Source organism: Clinocottus analis, unplaced genomic scaffold (assembly GCF_023055335.1).
Source record: "Clinocottus analis isolate CAN_PGR_092001 unplaced genomic scaffold, fCliAna1.0.p SCAF_16, whole genome shotgun sequence".
Taxonomy (NCBI): Eukaryota; Metazoa; Chordata; class Actinopteri; order Perciformes; family Cottidae; genus Clinocottus; species Clinocottus analis.
This window is the reverse complement of record NW_027175887.1, coordinates 15,994,655-16,009,449: the sequence shown is the minus strand read 5'-3', so window position 1 is coordinate 16,009,449 and position 14,795 is coordinate 15,994,655. Positions and strand designations below refer to the sequence as shown.

The window sequence follows — 14,795 nt, the reverse complement described above, 5'->3', positions numbered from 1 at the left end:
AGAAAAAAAACATGATCTAGGGAGAATAATGAAGAAACCAGCCAGTTGTTGTTGAGATACGCATGTCAACAACAGCTCAGTGTGTGTCTGAGCGTATCCACTTATTAGAACTAACGCTGTTTCCCTGAAGGTGGGATCGGTAAAAGTGAAAGTGTTTCCTTTATATAGTGAACTATACGACTTCACATGCGTACTCGCAACCAAAGTGCTTTCTGTTTCACTTTGATTGCGTCTGGATATCAGTTCGCAGGCGTTACGTCTGGCCGAGTGTTTATAGGAAAAGACTCTTCATGTAAGCATCGGGAAAAAGCAGCTTCCTGGTGTGTAAAACAAAAAGAAAGAAAGAAGATCTGGTTCCCTCAACAGGTTGAGATACAAGTCTGAACTTCCTCTTCACAAAAAGATTCACTGCGAAACCAAATAGTGTTTTTTTTGTTGTTGTGTTTTTTGTATTTAGTGTGTGTGTGTGTGTGTGTGTGTGTCGAGGAGTAGATGCATATCGTAAACACACAGAAACAATCACCGTCCCGTGTCCAAACAACTCGTCTGAACCGTTCAGCGTTTCCTGTTTTGGTTCACGTGGGACGTCGTTGAGGAACTCATTGATGCGGGTTATGTGCTGCGAAGCACAGCACATACGTAGGGTTTGTGCACAGAGCGGTCGCTGTCGTGTTTGCAGGAAAGAGGCCCTACGACGGTGTCAAATGACCGGATAAAACACAAAACCCTTTTTCTAATAAGTCACCCGTCTGTTGCGTGCAACGGTGGACGACTGTAGTAAAGAAAATGATCGTGCACGGCACGATTCCCACAGAAAACTATATTAAATATTACTAAATATTATCAGAAAGAATCCGTGGACTGTCTGTGCTTCATGCACAGAGAGATGAGTCATCGGAGTATATGATATTCACTTGGGATATGAGTCATAACCTTCGATGAAGAGAGGGAAAACATGATAAAGGGAATGTTTCGGAAATCTTTTCAGGACCGAGCGGAATAGCTTGTTGAGCATCATCAGTGTTTTAATCTACAGAGAATTTATGCACGTGTGCATTAACATTTACTGGCATCCGGATTAATGCCTGTGACCCCCATCCCTCCTCTGATATTTAAATAAAAAAAAAAACATGTTTTTTTTAATTAATTAATAAATATATATATATATACATATTTTATTATTATTTAAATATATGTGTATATATTTATTAAAATGTATGTATATATATTGATTTAATATGTATATATTTAATATATTAAAATATATATAATATAAATGTATATACATTTAAAAATACTCAAATATTTAAATAAATATTTTAAAAAATATATTTTTTTGTGTTCTTGCACAAAGGAGGTGAAACTCTTCATCCTCACATTATTTTTTAACTGGCTGTCATTTCTGTCGTGTCTTCGCAGGGCGAGGAGATCTTCCTGGACATGTTTGAAGACGAGTACAGGAGCATGACGGTCAGTCCTTCTCCTCCAGGAGCTTCGTCTCGTGACGTGATTCACACGCCGCTAAATCTGCACGTGAGCTCGTCCGTACTCATGCACGCGTGTGCTACATGTTGCAGAGTAAACCGCTGAACGTGGAGTATCTCATGATGGACGCCTCGGTGCTGCTGCCGCCCACCGGCACGCCTCTGACCGGCATCGACTTCGTCAAGAGACTGCCCTGTGGAGACGTGGAGAGGACACGCAGGGTAGTTAGACTCTATTGTGGAGATATGAGTTTCCTCTTGAGGCCTTGTGCCACATGAGTGCAGTAAATCACGTGTAGTTACACTGAAACACACAACAGGTGCAACTCATTTTGCGTTCTTTTCGGTTTTGTGTTGACAGACGACGCCCTGATTTGCAGCACTTTTAATCTCAGATGAAAGATAAAACATGTTGGGGCTCGTCGTCATGCTTTTGTTCTTTTTCATTGTTGAAAATGTTCCTGCTGTAACTTCTTTAACTTCTCTCTTTCTGCACAGGCGATCCGCGTCTTCTTCATGCTGCGGTCGTTATCGCTTCAGCTGCAGGGAGAGCCTGAGACGCAGCTGCCTCTGACCAGATCCCAAGACCTCATCAAGACGGATGACGTGTTGGACCTCAGTAAGTCTCACACACACACACACACACACACACACACACACACACACACACACACACACACAGAAGCTGTGTGGCGTATTGTACACTATACAAAGCCCGGGCCGCTGGACGCACTAGTGTATTTATCAGCAGTACCAACATGCAACAAGTGTGTACACGCACAGCTTTGCACGCAGATATAACCTGAGCGATCTCCTCTGACTGTGCGCAGGTGTGTGTGTGTGTGTAGATGTTTTGGAAACTTGCATGTGGTTAGCTCTCCTGCCTTTCAGGATATCACAAGTACTGCACGGTAATGTGAACACGAGCGACGACACGGTCACACGGTCTTTGCAAATCTCTACGTTTCCTTTTTTCTTCTTTTTTTTTGCTGACGTGCATTTTTGTGCATTTGTTATTGTGTTAGTGTTGAAGTTGTGACGACCGTTTATATAAGTATAAACGTGCATCGTTTTGCCGTCTCGATCTCGCAGCCGTCCATTTCTCCGTCACTTAAGGTCGGCTGCAACTCGGCGGCCGAACTTGTGTGTGAAGGAACATTTCTAACACGCAGGGGTTGGTTTTTATCTCTGTATTATGTTTACAAACCAATAGCGTGCAAACACAAAACTACAGGAAGTTGAGGGTCATCTGGAGACCGGTTTGATTAAAAATGTACTGAGATATATGAATGTAAAGCAGAACCAGGAGCTGTTCCCAACATCTCTCTCTGCTCCTCTAAGATATGAATGTCAATGTCAAAGATAGACAAAATGACATTTTTTTCTTCTGCCATTGTTTGAATTGACCTTCATTGTAATGTTTCCTTGTTTATCTCATTATACGTTCACACAGAGTTACCGTTTTATTAAGAACAATTACATTAAATCCACTGATGGACGGCTTTACAACAGCGTAAGTAGCATTAATGTGATATTTGTGAAGCTAAAAGTCCGACGTTAGCGCCTGCAGTCCTTCTCATGTCATCCTCTAATCTTCACGACGGCAAAATCTGAATGCAATCCTTTCCGCTCTTTGATTGTTCATCGTGAACAACAAGGTGTTGTGCAGCAAATAATCCCTCGAAGATAATGGTGACACATCGAGATAACAGTATCTTGGACGCTCAACTGAATGTGCCGCTTTTATGACTCCACTCTGGCTATTGTGTCGAATCAGAAAGTGTTTATCGCCAGGAATGTTTTCACAAACGAGGAATTTGTCGCCGAATCTCTGGACTGAAGTTGTTGCAGATCACTCGTATTGTCATTCACAAGCCGCAGACATGCAGGTTAGAGGACACCTGCACAGGAAGAGTCGACAGATGAAGGATCTCCAGCGGCAGATGACGCGTTTGACACACAAACGTTAGCGGATGTAGTTCGTCTGTCACTGCCCCCATGTGCGACCTAAAAATGTCAACCTTACCGACGTGTAATTCACCATTTTAATCGTGTCTTCCACACTGAGAGTCGAGAGCAGACGGGGCAGCCACCGCTCTTCTTTGAAACGAGCCCCTTTTCTCTCTCGTTGAAGTTCCTTTTTGATGAGCAGAAACTCTCAGAAAGAGAGCACGGTGCACCGCAAATTCCCCAGTGTGTCATGCGGTGTCTATATTAGGTGTAGCTTGTGATGCAAGCAAAGAAAGTTTACTTTCCTCTTTTCACACTGTCTTGTGCCATCTTTTCTTTTTTTAATTCAGTAGATTGACTTCAAGATAAAAAGTTAAGAAGGTGACACACTTTTTTGGGAAAGATATTTCTCGCAGCGTTGCACTTTTTTGCTTTGCCGTATATCATACATGTAATTTTAGTTGTGATTTATATCAATAAAATCACTTCTTAGAATGAAGTACAGAGCAACGTTCATTGTAAATTCCTCAGACTTTACCGTCTGTGGCAAATCTGGGTAGCGGCGACCTTTATTTTTAGTAGATATCACATCATCTGTGACGCCTGAGCTGCAGTTTCGGTACTTTTTTTTTGGAAACGAGTGAAGATTTTAAACTTGACAAAAGTGTCCCGATGATCGGATCAGACCAATGACGTCATGAGGGACGCGTTCGGCAGACGTGTCACGGTTGTGTGCTCAGAAATATATATTATTTGTATATCTTTTTGTCTTCAGACGGCGTGAAACAGCCCCAGTGAGCCTTTGTCAATAAATGACCCCGCGTTCCACTTCAGTGATTGATGTGTTTTTTGCAGAGTAATCTCAGAAAACATTCGACTGATGGACGGAAACATCGCGACTGAAACCGAAATGTCTCTCTCTCTTTTTCTTTCTCTCTCTGCAGCTTTTCAAATCTAATCCAGTGGTTGAAACCGCGGCTGTCTTTCTTTTTTTTTTCGTGATTGAAAATGCTTGTTGGAAGAGTCTGCGGCAGGTTTATGAGCTCGAATGTGAAAAGTGAAACTGGTGAAATTGGGGCATATCTCTTGCCTCCACATGGCGCAAACGGATCAAACGACACCGGCAGCGTTTACACATCAGGGTTCTTAGGGTCATGAAGGAACCAGGAAGAGTCACGACATTTTAAAACCGTTGTTTCCAGGCCTGGAAAAGTCCTTGAAAAAAATAAAACCACTAAAGTGTAGTAAAAGTCGTGTAAATGTGTTATATTCATGTGTTCATGACGTTCATTCACGCTGAGTTTGAAATAATGAATCTGCTTTTAAAAGAAAGAGGCTCTAAATATCAGCAGCATACATACAGACATCTATATAAATGTTTATTCTTTTATTCAAACTATTGTCTCTCATTCATTTGAGTCATTTAAGGTTTACTGTATGCTTTGAAGCCTCATTGTTAGTTTAAATACTACATTTTATCACTTTTTACTGTTTACACAATGATTTCACTACATGTTTAGTCATGGACATCTGGTTTAAAGTCATGGAAAGTTGATTAAAAGTCATGGGAATTTGATTAAAAGTCATGGAAATTTGTTAGATGTCATGAACATGTGGTTAAAAGTCATGAACATGTGGTTAAAAGTTAAGTAAAATTGGTTAAAAGTCATGAACATGTGGTTAAAAGACATGAACATGTGGTTAAAAGTCAAGTAAATTTGATTAAAAGTCATGAACATGTGGTTAAAAGTCAAGTAAATTTGATTAAAAGTCATGAACATGTGGTTAAAAGTCAAGTAAATTTGATTAAAAGTCATGAACATGTGGTTAAAAGTCAAGTAAATTTGATTAAAAGTCATGAACATGTGGTTAAAAGTCAAGTAAATTTGATTAAAAGTCATGAACATGTGGTTAAAAGTCTCGGAAATTTGGTTAAAAGTCATGAACATGTGGTTAAAAGTCATGAACATGTGGTTAAAAGTCTCAGAAATTTGGTTAAAAGTCATGAACATGTGGTTAAAAGTCTCAGAAATTTGGTTAAAAGTCATGAACATGTGGTTAAAAGTCTCAGAAATTTGGTTAAAAGTCATGAACATGTGGTTAAAAGTCTCAGAAATTTGGTCAAAAGTCATGAACATGTGGTTAAAAGTCTCAGAAATTTGGTTAAAAGTCATGAACATGTGGTTAAAAGTCTCGGAAATTTGCTTAAAAGTCATGAACATGTGGTTAAAAGTCTCAGAAATTTGGTTAAAAGTCATGAACATGTGGTTAAAAGTCTCGGAAATTTGCTTAAAAGTCATGAACATGTGGTTAAAAGTCTCAGAAATTTGCTTAAAAGTCATGAACATGTGGTTAAAAGTCATGTAAAATTGGTTAAGACATGGAAATCCATTGATCAAAATGTGTATGAACCCTGTATATACTGACTTTTTTCACCTGGAGTCACATGCTTTTGTTTAAGCTTCTGCTCGTACCTGTGCACACAGTCACTCCCGACGCTTGCAGGTCGTGCTCCCAGGGGAGGAGGGCGTCTCGCTTCTTGCTCAAAATTTCTGAAGAATTCAGAAGGAAAAATGCACAATCGCACGGCATCGGCTCGGTGAACCCGTCCGACCCGTCCTGGTGAACGGAGCCGGTGACAGCGGTACGCCATCGCACGGTGAAACTCTGTCTGCAGATGTTTTTTTTGTGAGGGGGTGGGAAGCTGGAAATGCTCTTAACTCACAGATGGAGTCGCCTGACAGCAAATATGTCAGTGAAATTACTTTGAAAGCGACTCCCGTGGTTGAAGCCGTCGCTCGATTGGCTGCTGACTTTGTTTCAAGGAGCTCATGAATGTTAGAAGGTGCCGTCGGCTCGAGATATTCAAGCCTTTTGGTCAGAAGTTATTAAGTTTCCCCCTAATTTTCTCCAGTTTGTGGCACTTTGCTGACACAGTAAATTGTGCATTTCCTCTACAGCTGCAGGTGATTTTTTTTTTTTCCTGCTGACGGGTTTCAGTCGTAATATTTTTAGTCAAGTTCTTGGTAAGACAGAAAGTCGTATAACCAGAAGGCAACGACATGCATGATGTGCACGGCCCGCCGCCATGTGATCAGCAGCAGCTGTGAAAATATGAACGTCACACTCATGACATTAGTCACTGCTGGTTTTGTTGGATTAGTCAGGATTCTTGGAAATGTGAGTTTTAAGGAACTGGAGAGCTTCAATGCTGTAAAGTGGAAGCGACGTGAACGAGACGATGAATCATTTCTTGCTGATATGAGGACTTTAATAACACCGTTAAAGTCCGAGCAATGACTTTAAAATCATGTTTCATATTCACTGGATGTCTTCGGTTAACTGTGTGATCCGTTAAAATGAATAAACTGAGCATATAAAGGAGAACAGCAGGTCCACCTTAACACTCAGTCCTCCTTAAATGGACCTTAACTTCCTTTTTTATTCTACCTTCATCTGGTTGTAGCGTCTTATATCCACCAACAAATAAACCGTACACACACACACACACTGCTACATTCACGGCTCTTAACATCACAGCAACATTGTGCACTGGGGACGGACTGATGGAGTCCTTTTGTGTTTCATCTTGTTGTTGTTGTTGCATCAAGGGGAGATAGTCAGTGGTTTAGCAGGAGAACTACTGGACACTTTCAGGAACGGGAACTTTATGTTTTGCATGTTTTTCTGGAGAAGTTGAATCATTGTACGGTCTGAATTTCACTTGTAACATAAAACAGAAGTACACTGTTGAAGCTAAAGTGTCAATTTGTGTGGTTTTACATTCTTATTCCTGGGAAATAACCACCACTAGTTGTGCGTTCGTGTTGTAGTGTAACATTTTAGTGTTGCGTTTAAGTGGCTAATGCATTATCTATAATCGGCGTCATCTGAGATCTTGTGTTTGTTGACTTAATCGGTAACGTTTTGCATAAAAACTCAACACAGAGTGAATGTGTCTCCGTATCTGCAGTACTCGATGTCCATCACACACACGATGCTATCTCACAGTGTCTATCCTAAATCTTATTGAGACTAAAAACCCGAATTATTTCAACATCTTCTCGTTGGATTAGCACGGCGTCGTTACCATAAACTTCCCTCCGGGTGGATTGTAAATACTTAAGTGAATTCCTGACTTGTGTGTCACCTTTTTTAAAAGCCCGTGCGGTACTTTTTGTTTCATGGTCGAACACCTTCACAGAATGATGACAGGCCCGTCAGACTCGGCTGTGATTGATGTTTATGTTGCGTAACCTCGAGGTAACGCTATGTACCAGCCACGCCTGGGACGTCGTCGCGGTCCTCCTCTTATCTCTCTGTGCAGACAGAAAGCATGCCAAGTGTGAAGAAGGCTCTGCAAACAAACACCAAACCATGGCAATGCACAAGTCATTCTTTCTTTATTTCACGTCTCATAAATCTCTACCGCAGGGCTAAATCGCAAAAAGCTGCATGTTATCCTGGTAAAGAAGACGCATTTAGATCAAAGCAAAAACTATTTTATAGTCGTTACATTACTTAGTGTCATCATTTCAACCGTAGACGGATCATTGCTCGACTCTTTTGTCTTCTCATCTTACACAAACGGCGTATTTCGGACATTTTGAGTCACAGACGGACCCGAGGCCGATACCTCGCCTCGCTGTCGCGCTCACTTGTCCGTCGCTTTTCTTTTCCAGACAACAGCGACCTGATCGCCTGCATGGTGGTCAGCAAAGATGGCGGCCAGGCCCAGAGGTTCCTCGCCGTGGACGTGTACCAGATGAGTCTGGTGGAGCCGGAGACCAAGCGCCTCGGATGGGGAGTGGTCAAGTTCGCCGGCCTCCTGCAAGTAAGAGAAGAGAGTCCGAGTCTGTGTCTTTGTGCAAAAGAGTCAATGAGATGCTCGGCCATTAAAACCAAGGATTTGTTCTCATATTTCTTCTTCCCGATTACGTTTTCTTTGTCCTATTTCTTCATTTTTTTCTCCTGTTTTCTCAGTTTTCCTTATCTTGCACCCTTCCCTTCCTCGAGCAACCAATTAGTCTTTCCTGTTTTCTTGTCTTTTCTTCATTCATCAGCTGTCGATCATATCTTTTCTCACTGGAGAAACGCTCACAATACATCGCGGGGTTTAGTCACGCTGCGTCGGTACGGCCTGCAGATAAGACGAGTTGATAACGCAAAATGTAATTTTTCGAGAGAAACTCTGACAAATGAATTGCATAATATGTAAACACAGCTGTTGTGGATTCCCCTGACGTCAGCTCGTCTTCCCTTTTCTGCTTTATGAACGTCACTAACGATTAGCAGCGTCTGGAACATGAATTTGACCTGCGATCATAAGCTCAACTCTCTTTCCATCCGTCTGTAGCTCCTATTTTCTCCTATAAGTCTTTTTGTCTCCCTGATCTGACGCTCTCCCCCCTTTCCCTTCCCTCCGTCTCTCCACAGGACATGCAGGTGTCCGGCGTCGAGGACGACAGCCGCGCGCTGAACATCGTCATCCACAAACCCAGCGCCAACCCCCACGCCAAGCCCCTCCCCCTCCTGCAGGCCAACTTCATCTTCGCCGACCACATCCGCTGCATCATCGCCAAGCAGAGGCTGGCCAAGGGTCGCATCCAGGCCCGGCGCATGAAGATGCAGAGGATCTCGGGTGAGGAGCGCCGCGCTCAGGACGGCGGATTAGGAAGGAAGGAAGGAAGGAAGGAAGTGTTTCAGTCGAGCGGGTTTTTCAAGAGTCAAATCATCGCTAAAGTTAGCGCTGCTTCTAGCTCGTGTTTCCCAAACCTTCAACGATTCATCCTTCTTGGAAAAGATAAATAATTTATTCTTAAAAGCATTTATACATAATTTTTCGTCGCTTACTAAGTAAGAAGTGAAACTGCGCTCCAACAGAAGTGAGAGCTAATCTTTTTTTATTTTTTATTGAGAGCTACACATGGTGAGTCATTTCTCTGAATCGGTGCTTCCTTATCATCCAATTCTAATAAATCAATTACACTTTATGACTTCCTCCTTCACCTCCCGTGCCCTTTTTTACTGTAAACGATGCCGATTTACCCGTCAGTCCCTTGCACTTCTCTTCCCAATGGTGTGTTTTTTTTAGAAATATATACGGAGGAGTAATAACGGAGATCTGGAGTCTCGCCCAGTGGAGTAAAAGAGGCTGTAAACCTGCCAAGGAGCCTCTCCTTTAATCCAATCGGAGTTCAAACGAGTTAGTCATGGCGTCTTAATCCCAGATGCTTTTCTCTTGACGTCTCGACGATGCACCGGCAGAGGTGCTGTGTGTCTTTTCCCTCTTTAACGCTCTCCCCCTCCCTCCTCTCCTCCTCCTCCCCTCCGTCCCGTCTGCAGCTCTGCTGGACCTGCCCGTGCAGCCCGGCACCAGCGAGGTGTTGGGTTTCGGCCAGACCGCCAACGCGTCGCCCGGCGCCGTGCCCTTCCGCTTCTACGAGCAGTCGAGACGGGCGCCCAACGACCCCACGGCGGCGAGGTCGCTCTTCGCCTCCGTGGACAAAGTACCAGGTGACACATGCAGACGGATCCTTTTGTTCCCAGAAACGTCATCTTGTCACGCTTCTGTCAATCACACAAACTCTGTCGACGCTCTGAATACCTCATGAGAAATACCATCAATAATAGAACAGAAGGTCATGAAATATATATTGGGACCTTCCCTTTTTGAGTGTGTGTGTGTGTGTGTGTATTGGAGAAACGTTTGTCAGACTTCAAGTACAGAGATGACAGCAGGTGGACGTGCAGCCGCTCTGGTTTCTCTGGATGAACAAAGTTTAGAGGCTCGTTTCTTCCCGCTTCAGCTTGTGAAGAGAAGTCTTTGTTTGATCTCAACTTTTTAAAAAGTGACGCCGTCATCGCTGTAAAAATGAAAGCTCATGTTTGAGTTTAGTAGATTTATTTACAGCCACTTTAAAAAGGTCAACATGGAGGATTTAGTATTAATGTGCTGGAATATTTAAAGTCTGTTTAATTTACATTTTATGTAACACACGTAAGCAAGAAACTGCTTCTTCTGTGTGTGTGTGTGTGTGTGTGTGTACTGTGGACCACACAAGTCTCTTACTGTAGGTATAATGAGTTGTGTGTGTACTGTGTGTGTTTACTGTGTGCGACGCAATGATTTAAGACTGTGTGTTCTTCGGGCTCGATGTGGTCAGGTGAAATAATTTCCCAGCCATGGTAACACATGACTACGTGTGTGTGTGTGTGTGTGTGTGTGTGTGTGTGTCCAGGTTTTGCAGTGGCTCAGTGTGTGTCGCAGCACAGTCCCTCGCCCCTCTCCTCCCCCTCGCCTCCCTCCAGTGGGAGCGGGAGCACAGGAAGATGTGACTCTGTTACTGCGAGCACTGTATCAGCTCAGAGCCCCACAGGTAGCACACACACACACACACACACAGACACACACAATATACTATTGAATGTTTCACATAAGCTGCTGAGAGTTGCTCGGACTTGTCGGTCGCTCGCTCTTTAAAACAAAGAGTGTAAAGACAGGAAGTGTTTTCATACCTGAATGGCTTCATGGCTGCAGCTATAATCCTTACATTTAAAACAGGAAGAAACGTGACTGAACACACCCGTGTTTTGTAATCTTGTTGCACAAGTGGTTTGTAAAAATAGTGTTGTTGTATCTTTCACACTGCACCCTCACACTCTGACGCTGTGAGTGTGATCACACAGTAGTTTACATTGTAGGTCTGCCCACACGCTTTAAACCACAAGTACACCGCCGCTGCATCACACCGCCGCGTCCACCTTCGTCCCTTGTGTGTGTGTGTCTACGTTTGTGTGTGTGTGTGTGTGTGTGTGTGTGCCTCCGTAGTGTAGATCTTTGTCGTGGCGACGTTTTGTCTCCCTCTGATTCTGGAGTTTGTGACATTTATTTGGTTATTTCAGTTTGTTCGACAGGAGGGAAGATTTGGTTTAAGTTACATTCTCTGATGGATTGAAATGGAGCTTGAAGTATTTCTGAATTCAGATTTTTGCTGCACGATTGTGCATTTCAATGCAAGCTCATCTCTCATCGTCTCTTTGCAGACAATGAAAACAAACCAAGCAGAACATGTGTTGTTTCTTTTGAAGAGAAGCCACATCATTTCCCCAGTGAGTATTTCTTTTCACCTCCCTCGCTTTCTCCTCCTAGATGACGCCACGTTCTTGGAGCACACCCCGCCCTCCCTCTCGGGCGGAGAAGGGGAAGCGGGAGGTGGAGAAGTAACGCCCGTCTCCTCTGCCCCCTCGGCGGCACCACCGGCGGCGGCGGCGACCCTCGCCCCGAGCCTCACGCCGGCCTCCCAGCCCACCATCTCCCTGCTCACGGACGGCACCGCGGAGACGCTCAGCGTGGAGTCGCTCACGCTGATGCCCCCCGCGGACTCGCCGCACCTGCACCCCTGCGCCAGCCACGCCCTCCACAGGCCGGGCGCCGCCATCGCAGAGGAGGAGGAGGGACATCGGATAGGTGCACAAAGGGAGGAGGAGGAGGAGGAGGAGGAGGAAGACGGGTCGCCGACGGATGAGACGGTAAAAGAGGAAACCCCCGCTGACGAGACCCCGAAGGAACCGGAGGGAGCCGACGCGCCTGCAGAGGCGGCCGGAGACCAAGTCTCTGCCGCGGAGCTGCAGGAACGAGACGACTCGGCGGCTCTGGAGGACGAAGACACGCCGGACTCGCCCGAACTGGACTGAGCAACACACACACAGTCATGTTCATGCACTGCAACACACACACACACACACCAAGAGGACAAGTGCGATGGTTAAACTATCCAGCGTGACTGCAGTATATTTTCATGTTGCGACTTGTAGTGGGTGTGGGTGTGTGTGTGTGTGTGTGTGTGTAGTTGGATTTGGGAGGCGTCTCAACGTCTGTGTTTGCACACGAAGAGAGACTCTTTTTACTCCGAGGACAAAATCACTGGTGGGAATTTTGAGAAAAGGCTTTAAGCACATTTTGGGTTTCTGTTCACTTGAGTGTTTCGGGTTGTGTGTGTTTTTTTGTGTGTAACGGCGTCGCGTGAAGACGCACAACCAGCAACGTTTTTTAACTCGTTCTGTTCGATTGTTCGTCCGCTCCGAGAAACACACACGCGCGCGTCACACGCTGCCGCCGCGAGCTGTTGCTCCACTTCCTGTCTTCTGTGTGTGCACCACTAACGTGTTGCGGTGTTGGTCACTTCTATGCTAACACACACATTCTGACACACACATGCTCTACATACAGGCCACACAGTCGGCTGCGTTCGCCTTTTTGACCGCTGCCTGTCAGACCTGTTCGCAGTAACTGCCTCCTAGAACTGCCATTGGGAAGGTGTGTGTGTGTCTGTGTGTGTAGAGATGTGTATGGAGCTTGAATGATCAGACAGCGTGGTTGTGTGTGTTTTCTACATTTTCTTCAGCTCCTATTGATCCACCTGCAGAGTGACGACCTGTTCATTTAGCATTTACTAACTGGTGACCATTTACAGGAAAGCCAGACGTTAGCGTGACGTTGTCGCTCGAGCCGAAGTGTTTGTCTCCTGCCAGTAAAACATTTGGATTCAATCGTCTCAGGACGCATCGCAGCTGGTGTTGATGTTTCGTACGGGTTTGCTCGAGTGCCGTGGAAGCAAAGCATATATTAGTTTTTCCTCAGATATGCAACAGTGTTCGCTGAACTTTGACCTCGTTGGATTTGTTGTTCTCGATCGACCCCCCGTCTCCATTCACAGCCTTCAGGGGATGCGATGACGTGTGTTAGTCCATCACAAACTGAATGTGAAGGCTGTGAATGGAGCTGGATTAGTGATTCATGGTGGACAGCAGCTCAGTGAGTAGTAGTAGTCGTACTAGTAAATAATTAACAGAGGCGGTCGCCGGTTCTCTGCAGGAAAAGCACTTCATCAGGACGGCAAGCTGCTGTTCCCTCAGTGGAAAGTGCAGCGTTGTTTGATATCCTTTAAACCTCCATGTAGATTTTAATATAGAGTTGATTTGCTTGATTAAATGAGACGCTGACAGCCTCACAGAGTGATGCAGTACTGCTCTGAAACGCTGTTCACAACATCTTCAGGTTGGCGCTCTGCCACAACAACACTGGGTTTGAATGTATGTGCTGGTTTGCCTCTCAGGCACTGACCTGAGATCAGCTTATCTCTCCGTGCATCTGCAAAAAAAAAAAGGGTTAAACAGGACGCTGAGAACAATAGTAAATATATAATAAATATGTATTTTCTTTCCCACGTTCGACTGTTGGTGAACCATGACCTCCCCGTCCTCCAGGGGAAGACCAGCGGGAGTTCAATTGGCGTGAAGCGTAGCGTTTGTCTTGTCGAAAGAAAAAGAAAGGGAAACCCAACATGGATTTATTTGCTCACGCGCTGATCCGGGGTCAGCTGAGCGACGCTTTCCTGCTGCAATAACCTGACGAGCCAACCGATGAGGGGACAGACGAATGTACCGGACGACGAGTCTCCGTCGCGCTTATCGGGTCGTTTCATTTTATCCTCAATTCACGACTTGGTTTGTAAATCTTTAGGAACAAAAGTGAACATGTTATCTCTCTTTTTCCTCCGTTTAATATTTTAACTCCTTTTCTTTCCTCCTCTGTCTCCTCTCTTCTGTGCCCTAACTTTAAAGTCTTAATGCGCGACCATTCTGATATTATTATTTTTTTTAACTCTGTACAGTCATCAACACGTTTATAAAAGGAGAAATTCAGAGCAATACTTTGTTTTTTTGGAGTCTCTCTCTCTCTCTTCATATCTTGCTACTGTAAATAGCAGAAGAATGACAGCGATGATCACTGGCGTGCTGAAGAGGCGCGACGTGGAGAGCGGGATCAAGACAACATGGCGCCCATCGGCCGCCACTACCCTCACACGTCAAGCTTCCATTAAGTCTCTGATTGTAGTGTGTGTGTGTGTGTGTGTGTGTGTGTGTGTGTGTGTGGGTGTGTAATATGTTTATATGCTCTGTAAATGCTTTTTGCTTTTAAACCTGTAATTATTGTGAATGAACTGAAACAGAGGATTAAATAAAGAACTGCAATAAATTATTCTACTTAACAACAGTGAGGCTGCTGCTTGAGTCCACACACACACACACACACACACACACACACACACACCTTTGTCTTACTGACTGAAAGCGTCCATTGATCAGGTTTCACGGTTTTAAAAAGCTGTAAACGATCCCTGAGCTGAAAGTTAAGATAACGATCTGCCCTACCGTGCGCCTCCACAACCAGCTGTGCAGTTGTGTTGTGGAAGTGTAACAACGTGTGTGTTTTCTTCTTGCGTGCCGTCACACTTTTCTACCTCGGCAGGAGCCCGCCGTCATCCTGTGGTCTGGACGTGTTGCTTTCATCGCGGT

At 44.6% G+C, this 14,795-nt stretch overlaps 1 protein-coding gene across 4 annotated transcripts in view; it reads left to right on the top strand.

Moving 5' to 3' along the window:
* clec16a (C-type lectin domain containing 16A) overlaps positions 1 to 14,491 on the top strand; it is a 32,791-nt gene extending 18,300 nt beyond the window's left edge. For 3 of the 4 annotated variants that reach the window (XM_068577865.1, XM_068577866.1, XM_068577868.1), the window contains 8 exons: positions 1,420 to 1,470; positions 1,578 to 1,706; positions 1,983 to 2,103; positions 8,117 to 8,268; positions 8,871 to 9,075; positions 9,780 to 9,950; positions 10,676 to 10,813; positions 11,587 to 14,491. In XM_068577865.1, coding sequence (XP_068433966.1) covers positions 1,420 to 1,470; positions 1,578 to 1,706; positions 1,983 to 2,103; positions 8,117 to 8,268; positions 8,871 to 9,075; positions 9,780 to 9,950; positions 10,676 to 10,813; positions 11,587 to 12,131 — 1,512 coding nt within the window. In that variant the 3' untranslated portion in view covers positions 12,132 to 14,491. The remainder of the gene's footprint in view (positions 1 to 1,419; positions 1,471 to 1,577; positions 1,707 to 1,982; positions 2,104 to 8,116; positions 8,269 to 8,870; positions 9,076 to 9,779; positions 9,951 to 10,675; positions 10,814 to 11,586) is intronic. The other variant, XM_068577867.1, reaches the window with a different exon arrangement.
* Positions 14,492 to 14,795: the final 304 nt, after the last annotated feature.